We start from the raw sequence: 8,576 nt of genomic DNA, 5'->3' as shown, positions 1-8,576 counted from the left end.
CTCTGCCTGTCTCTCTGCTGTGTGTGTACTTGTACCTGCAGCCTCTGCCTGTCTCTCTGCTGTGTACTTGTACCTGCAGCCTCTGCCTGTCTCTCTGCTGTGTACTTGTACCTGCAGCCTCTGCCTGTCTCTCTGCTGTGTACTTGTACCTGCAGCCTCTGCCTGTCTCTCTGCTGTGTACTTGTACCTGCAGCCTCTGCCTGTCTCTCTGCTGTGTACTTGTACCTGCAGCCTCTGCCTGTCTCTCTGCTGTGTGTGTACTTGTACCTGCAGCCTCTGCCTGTCTCTCTGCTGTGTACTTGTACCTGCAGCCTCTGCCTGTCTCTCTGCTGTGTACTTGTACCTGCAGCCTCTGCCTGTCTCTCTGCTCGTCCTGGTGTTGCAGCAGCAGCTGTTGGACGTGTGTGTGCAGCCTCTCCGTGTGTGTGTGCGTGTCCTGCTGCAGTTGTGTGTATCGTCTCTGCTCTTCCTGCAGACTCGTCTTCAGAGAGCGAATCTCTTCGTCCTGAGCGCTCAGCTGACCTTTCTGCAACACACACAAGTATTCTCCAGAGTTCACTGTGTCCTTCACGTGTCACAGTTAAATGCGAGGTTAGTCCTGATGGTGGCGTTAGAGCAAAGGTCAGAGGTCACCACAGGCGCCACTATCAGGAAAATATTACAACGTGATTCTAAACAAACTCATGAAAGAAGAAAACAAACAAACATAAAAATTTCAATCCATAAAATCTGCCGTTATCGGACAGTGTCGTTACCATGGCGACGCCGTGCTCCTCCAGCGTGGTGGCGCTGATGATTCTCCGCAGCAGGCGGCGGTTTCTGATGGCGTGTTGTTGGCGTTTGAAACGCTCGTACTGCAGCTGACTGTGGACCAGAAGCAACTGGCTCCTGAGGGACTGAAGCTCCTCCCCCTGGGCGGGGCCTGACACACACACACACAGAGTACCTGTAACACCAACGCTTACGTTCACCTGCAGTCTCAAGGCGATGTGTTCAAAGTCCTGCAGGAAGTCTGGACTTCAGAGATTATGTAAAATGTATTACTTTCACTAAATTTTAATAAGATAAAAAAAACTTCTGGCTTCAAAATATTTCCCTTTATTTTATTTCATTCTGTCTCAGAGGAAACTAAAAGCTGACAGCTGCTGCTCGCCTGTGTTCACCTGCTGTGTGGCGCTACGTTAAAAGTCCAGATTGAAAAGATGAGCGTCTGAAGCCAAAGACCAGATGACGCCGTAGGCTACGTGCCGCCGTGAGCATTTCTACATGTGTGATGGTGTCTGCGTCGCTCTGCAGTTACTCCACCCAAACACTAGTTGGCGGTGGGGTTCCTATGTCACACTGTGTTGAGTTTCTTCTTCTTTGTTGGTGTAGGCTGAGACAAACAACAGGATTTCTTTTCTTTCTTCTGTAGATTAATCGCCTCTTTAGCAGCCTAAACATGCTGGAAAACTTAAATTTTAGTTTTAAGCAACTCCTAAAAAGCATTCCCCTGGCCATGTTTCACCAAATTGTATGAAATTTTCATGGCACATGTTTCATGTCCAGAGCTACAAAAAAGTCTCAGGGAGCCATGCCCTAAACCCAACAGGAAGTCCGCCATTTTGAATCTAATGGTCATTTTTGCCAATTTACATGTTCCGTACTTTAACAAACTCCTCCTACTGAATTGATCCGATCAACATGAAATTTTCGCTGTGCAGTCTAAAGGCATTGACGATAAGAAGCTGTACAAACTGTGCGTTTTCACTGAAGGGTCTGTCTGTGGCTTGGCGTCAGAAATCAGTGATTCGCCATGAAACAGGAAGTCGTTATACCTTCACAGCACATGCTCACATCTGTATCAAACTCTGCATGTTTGATAAGAGTCCCGCTCTGATCACATCTACAAGCCAATATTCAATCAATGTCATAGCATTCATTTCAGATTCTCTGACGCAGCTCGTTGTTTAGCTGCTAGCTAGAAAACATGCTGACGAACGGACGAGCAGCTCAGATTAGTCCGGTTAGTCTGGTCAGTAGTGGCTTACCAGTTAGCTCACTTCCATTCAGAGTTTAACCCCCAACACTGGATTTAACCCACATTAAGCTCCATCAAGCTGCTGAATAATGTGAAATAGAGCTATGTGCAATAATTATGCGAGCACTTTAGCACTTCACTCATAATCTTGGTGCAATGGGGCAACATACGAGCACCTTAGCTCCATGTTGCCAACAACGTCCTTTTACTTCTGTTTTTATGTTTCCCTCTAGTAAAGTACTGCCCCTGGTCAGTGCTGCTCAGGTTCTAGGTGATGTAATGTGATGTTTTATATGAAGCAACAACCCTGCACTGTGTGCAAGCCAAATTTCCTTTGGGGACAATAAAGTTTAACCTAATAAAAATATAAACTAGCTAAAGAGTTAACTGCTGAGAAAATATAAAAGTCATGCAGCTGCAAAAAGAAAACAGAAACAGAAAACTGATTTTCAACAATCGGGTTCCAAACAGAGACTCCACATTCATCAATAATTCAAACAAACATCAATGAATCATGTTAATGAGTTTCAGTGTTAGTTTCCGGTACCTTTGTTTTTCATGCTCTGCTGTTTACCTCCAAAATGACTCCGATCCACCGACTTATTCACAGCTGACAACCTGCCACACACACACACACACACACACACACGCACACACACACATGCACACATACGCAGTGATGACAGAGGACAGTATGGTTATTACATCACTCGGAGCGCCACAGGGCTCCATTTTGGGTCCACTGCTGTTTAGTTTCTCTGTTAACGGTCTCACCTCCTGCGGAGGTGTTCGTGGGCGTCGTGTCCGTGGACGATCAGCTGGTCTAAAACACTCAGAGGAGAGACGGAGGTCTGCTCCTCCTGCATATCCTCCCCCTCTCCTCCCCCCTTCTCGTCCTCCCCCGCTGCTCTCTCCACCACCTCCTGCATCGCACAACAGCACAGAGACACACGACAAGACAGGACAGATTAATACTTTACACATGATCTATCGACTAATTTATTAAAAAGAAGCATTTTTGAAACTTTACCGCGAAAACGAAACCACGAAAACTTTAGAAATGTAATCAGGAAGATTTATTGGTTTTGATAGAAGAGAGAGTATTGACAGCCTTGACTACCTTGGTTAGCTAGGTGTAAAGCCTCCCCTGTATTGACAGGAACGATTCTCTCTACAAGCCGATTGACCTTGATCGTTACCATGGTGACCTGTTTATCAGGATAGAGGCGACTCATATCCGCCGCTGAAAAAGCTTATCAGGAGTCGGCTGTTCATTTTTCAATAAGTCGGTTTTGTTTAAAGCCTGTTTGTCGCTAGCCAAAATTAGCATCCCAGCTAATATCACAGTTAATGTGAATTACAGATGTCCAAATATGGTCATGTCTGGTTCCAAAAAAACAACACGGTGGAGGCAAAAATGCCAAACTGGAGGCTTCAAAATGGTATTCTACAAACTAACTAACGCGAGCAGGTGCTCCTGGGAATCAGACTGTCGGACCACAATAAGTAAAGACGAACAGGAAACATTGTCGCAGCTGATTCATGAAATCAGCATAAACTTCCTGTTTCATAAGCAGGAGGCTGATGTGACAGAATCAATCCACGATGTGAAACTGGTGAACCTCGTTCTTTACTTTACCTGCGTCTTCTTCCCGATGAACATCGTGGCGGCTCGGGGCAGGGCGAGCTCAAACAGGGCTTCATAGGGAGGGGCGGGGCCAGGCGGGAGGGCGGAGCCTTCCTCCTCTGATCGGCTGAAGGTGGTGGAGGGGTGAGGGGGGGTGAAGCAGAGCGAGATGTAGCAGGGATGGAGGGGCAGGGCCGGACCTGAGGAAGACTCATCACGGCCCGGGGTGGAGGTGAGGAGGACCGGCTGAGAGGAGGAGGACGACTCTGGAGAGAGACAGACAGAAACATGAGGATCAATAGTACAACAGTCAGTCCAGGAAGGAACGAAGGAAGGTAAGAAGGAGTTTAGGAGGGATAGAGGTAGGAAGGTTGGAAAGAGTTAGAAAGGAATGAGTTAGTAAGGATAAAAGGACGGAGGAAGGAAGGAAGAAGGAGGTAGGATGGAAGGAGGAAGGACAGATGGAGGTAGGAAGGATGAAAGGAAGGTGAAAGGAAGGAAGGTAGGAGGGAAGGAGAGATGTTTTAGTAATGGTTCCACCAGGTGAAGCACTTTGTGGCTTCGTGGTTCAGGTCTTAGGTGATCAACTCACCTTCACTCTGGCCTCTTCCCTCCTTCCCTGTGACCTGTGAGGACGAGAGAGAGAATCCTTCAAAATAAAAGCCTCTCAGTGAAGACACCAGAACATAACGTCTACCTGCGGTCCTGATCTCACCTGGCGGTTGTTAACCGGAGTCAGACCGCCGTGTTGGTTCTCATCTGTCTGCGGTGTCAAGGGGACGGAGGCTGGCGAGGGACATTTCACACCTGGAAACACAACAGAGTTCACGGACAAACAGATGGACGAGTTATTGATCCGTTTCTTACAGACTCCCGTGTGTTAACAGCTCACGGCGTCTCACCTGAGACGGAGGCAGCCCTGCTCAGAGGGTGGGCGGAGCCTGTAGCAGCAGGTTCAGGAGGGGGCGTCGACAAACCACACTGTGAGGAGGGGCTCCATGTGACATCATCAGCCTGAACACATAAACAGTGTGTGAGTGGAGGGAGGAAGGAAGGACGGGAGGAGGAAAGAAAGAAAGAAGGAAGGAGGTGGGAAGGAAGGAAGGAACAATGGAAGGATGAAGGGAGGAATGATGGGAAGGAAGGGAGGGATGAAGGAAGGAAGGAAAGAAAGAAAGAAGGAAGGAGGGAGGAAGGAAGGAAGGAACAATGGAAGGATGAAGGGAGGAATGATGGGAAGGAAGGGAGGGATGAAGGAAGGAAAGAAAGGAGGTGGGAAGGAACAATGGAAGGATGAAGGGAGGAATGATCGGAAGGAAGGAAGGAAGGAAGGGAGGAGGAAAATGAAGGGAGTAAGGAAAGAAAGACAGATTGGAACAATGGAAGGATGAAGGGAGTGATGGGAAGTAAGTAAGGGAGGGAGGAAAGAAAGAAAGAAGGAGGTAGGAAGGAAGAAAAGAAGGATGAAGGGAGGAGGAAAGGAAGGAAGGACGGATGAAAGGAAGGAAGGATGAAAGGAAGGATTAAAGGAAAAAGAAGGAAAGGAAGGAGGAAAGGAAGGTGGAAAGGTAGAAGAAGGAAAGGAAGGAAGGAAGGAAGAAGGAAAGGAAAAAGGAGGAAGGGAAGGAGTGATCTTACCTGTGTGTAGGAGTTGTTGAGTGTCAGCTGAGGTGGACGTGCAGACAGCTGAGGACAGACTGAACTTCCTGTCAATTAGCAAATAATTCATTTCATGTTTAAAAGGTCTAAGATGTTGATATTCATTTAATTCAGCAGTCCTCGTTGACTACTCGTTGACTACTCTTTGATTACTCGTTGACTACTCGATTACTCGTTGACTACTCGATTACTCGTTGACTACTCGTTGACTACTCGTTGACTACTCTTTGATTACTCGTTGACTACTCGATTACTCGTTGACTACTCTTTGATTACTCGTTGACTACTCGTTGATTACTCGTTGACTACTCGTTGACTACTCGTTGATTTCTCGTTGACTACTTGATTACTCGTTGACTACTCGTTGGTTACTCGTTGACTACTCTTTGACTACTCGTTGACTACTCGTTGATTACTCGTTGACTACTCGTTGACTACTCGTTGACTACTCTTTGACTACTCGTTGACTACTCGATGATTACTCGTTGACTACTCGTTGACTACTCGTTGACTACTCGTTGATTACTCGTTGACTACTCGTTGACTACTCGTTAATTACTCGTTGACTCCTCGTTGACTACTCGTTGGTTACTCGTTGACTACTCGATTACTCGTTGACTACTCTTTGATTACTCGTTGACTACTCGTTGATTACTCGTTGACTACTCTTTGACTACTCGTTGACTACTCGATTACTCGTTGACTACTCGTTGACTACTCGATTACTCGTTGACTACTCGTTGATTACTCGTTGACTACTCGTTGGCTACTCGTTGATTACTCGTTGACTACTCGTTGATTACTCGTTGACTACTCGTTGACTACTCGTTAATTACTCGTTAATTACTCGTTGACTCCTCGTTGACTACTCGTTGACTACTCGTTGATTACTTGACTACTCGTTGACTACTCGTTGACTACTCGATTACTCGTTGACTACTCGTTGGTTACTCGTTGATTACTCGTTGGCTACTCGTTGACTACTCGTTGGTTACTCGTTGGTTACTCGTTGACTACTCGTTGGTTACTCGTTGGTTACTCGTTGACTACTCGTTGGTTACTCGTTGACTACTCGTTGGTTACTCGTTGACTACTTGTTGACTACTCGATGGTTACTCGTTGACTACTTGTTGACTACTCGTTGACTACTTGTTGACTACTCGATTACTCGTTGACTACTCGTTGACTACTCGATTACTCGTTGACTACTCGTTGACTACTCGTTAGTTACTCGTTGACTACTCGTTGACTACTCGTTGACTACTCGTTGACTACTCGTTAGTTACTCGTTAGTTACTCGTTGACTACTCGTTGGCTACTCGTTGACTACTCGTTAGTTACTCGTTAGTTACTCGTTGATTACTCGTTGACTACTCGATTACTCGTTGACTACTCGTTGACTACTCGTTAGTTACTCGTTTATTACTCGTTAGTTACTCGTTTATTACTCGTTGGCTACTCGTTGACTACTCGTTAGTTACTCGTTGACTACTCATTGACTACTCGTTGGTTACTCGTTGACTACTTGTTGACTACTCGATTACTCGTTGACTACTCGTTGACTACTCGTTAGTTACTCGTTTATTACTCGTTAGTTACTCGTTTATTACTCGTTGACTACTCGTTGGCTACTCGTTGACTACTCGTTAGTTACTCGTTGATTACTCGTTGACTACTCGTTAAGTTACAGTACTGTTCATATTTCCAATCAGTGTCCATTAATAAATCGTTCACCAAGTTGCCAGAACATTCCTGACACTGCGAGCTCATAACGACAGCTTTAACTTCAGATCGTACTCAGGTGTGTGCGTTACCTGAGCTGCTCTCTGAGGTGAGGTTCAGGTAAGGGAGGGGGGAGGAATGTGGGGGAGGTCTGGGTGAGGAGGAGGGGGAGTTAGAGGGGGGAGGGTCTCTCAGAGAGGAGTAAATGTCCTCCTCACAGGACGACTCCAGAGGATCCAGGGACACTCTGGAGCACTCGATCACGATGTCATGGACTTCGTAACGCCTCCACCTGAGACGAGACAGGAAGTCAGTAGTTCTGTATTTTATTTTGAAAATCCATGTTTTCTGTCCTCATCTATTATTCGGGGGTAGACTGAACCCAGCCGACTCAGGTGTGTGTTAACTGTGTACTCACCTGGACGGGTCCAGCTCATAGTCCTGAGTCCCTGTGACCAACTCGGGGTGAACCCTGACATGTTCCAACATGGGCTGAGAGCCAAAGACAGACAGAGAGACAGTTAAACTCCTGTCCTGATCTGGGGGCGGGGCCACCTGTCTGTCTCTCACTTCCTGCTGTGGGGAGCTACTACAGGTGTCGAGGCAGTTCGGCAGGTCGAGGACATGTGGGCGTGGTCACCCAGAGCTCTGTGGCACTACCACTTCCTGATATAAAAATGGACAAACCTGGACCTTGACTAGAGAACAGGAAGCGGTTTATAGAGCTGTAGTGTTTATTTGCATTATGGTGATGTGCGTCACCTCGATCCTCCCCGTAAAGTCAGGAAGGTGAAGGGGGTCGGTCTGTGACGATGAGAACCAGCCTGCACCTGTGTGAGATCTGCTGTATGCTTCAGCGTTATTAGTTGGACATATCCTTCGGTACATCGTTATGACGACTCGTGGTCTCTACAAGTCTCTTCTGGTCTGTACAATCTGTACTGGTCTGCGCTGGTCTGTAAGGTTATGTGCTGGCCTGTGAGGTCTCTGCTGATCTGTAGGGGTGTCTACTGGTCTGTAGTGGTGTCTACTGGTTGGTAGTGGTCTCTACAAGTCTCTAGAGGTCTGTGCTGTTTCTGCTGCTCCCTACAGGTCTGTACTGGTCTCTGCTAGTTTCTACAGGTCTGTACAATCTGTACTGGTTTTCACCGGTCCGTACAGGTCTTAGCTGGTCTCTGCTGGTCTGTAAAGGTATGTGCTGGCCTGTACAGATCTCTACAAGTCTCTTCTGGTCTGTACAATCTGTACTGGTCCGTACAGGTCTTCGCTGGTCTCTGCTGGTCTGTAAAGTTATGTGCTGGCCTGTGCTGGCCTGTTTCTGTTGATCTGTAGTGGTGTCTGCTGGTCTGTAGGGGTGTCTGCTGGTCTGTACTGGACTATGCTGGTCTGTACAGGTTTCTGTTGATCTGTAGTGGTGTCTACTGGTCTGTACTGGACTATGCTGGTCTGTACAGGTTTCTGTTGATCTGTAGTGGTCTCTGCTAGTCTATACTGGTCACTGCCGGTCTGTACAGGTCACTGCTGGTCTGTAGTGGTGTCTACTGGTCT

At 47.1% G+C, this 8,576-nt stretch overlaps 1 protein-coding gene across 3 annotated transcripts in view; it reads right to left on the bottom strand.

The window, feature by feature from the left end:
• Positions 1 to 8,576, bottom strand: part of tsc1a (TSC complex subunit 1a) — a 21,000-nt gene that overhangs the window by 5,178 nt on the left and 7,246 nt on the right. For 2 of the 3 annotated variants that reach the window (XM_046034769.1, XM_046034767.1), the window contains exons 7-17: positions 7,447 to 7,520; positions 7,121 to 7,320; positions 5,286 to 5,353; positions 4,550 to 4,661; positions 4,363 to 4,454; positions 4,240 to 4,273; positions 3,660 to 3,913; positions 2,795 to 2,943; positions 2,568 to 2,638; positions 756 to 922; positions 344 to 526 (exon numbers count right to left, since the gene is read on the bottom strand). In XM_046034769.1, the coding sequence (XP_045890725.1) occupies positions 344 to 526; positions 756 to 922; positions 2,568 to 2,638; positions 2,795 to 2,943; positions 3,660 to 3,913; positions 4,240 to 4,273; positions 4,363 to 4,454; positions 4,550 to 4,661; positions 5,286 to 5,353; positions 7,121 to 7,320; positions 7,447 to 7,520 (1,404 nt within the window). The remainder of the gene's footprint in view (positions 1 to 343; positions 527 to 755; positions 923 to 2,567; positions 2,639 to 2,794; positions 2,944 to 3,659; positions 3,914 to 4,239; positions 4,274 to 4,362; positions 4,455 to 4,549; positions 4,662 to 5,285; positions 5,354 to 7,120; positions 7,321 to 7,446; positions 7,521 to 8,576) is intronic. The other variant, XM_046034768.1, reaches the window with a different exon arrangement.

The sequence above is a fragment of the Micropterus dolomieu genome, linkage group LG21 (assembly GCF_021292245.1).
Source record: "Micropterus dolomieu isolate WLL.071019.BEF.003 ecotype Adirondacks linkage group LG21, ASM2129224v1, whole genome shotgun sequence".
In the NCBI taxonomy this organism is placed as follows: Eukaryota; Metazoa; Chordata; class Actinopteri; order Centrarchiformes; family Centrarchidae; genus Micropterus; species Micropterus dolomieu.
Note: the sequence above shows the minus strand (reverse complement) of the source record. Positions and strands in the feature narration are given on the sequence as shown.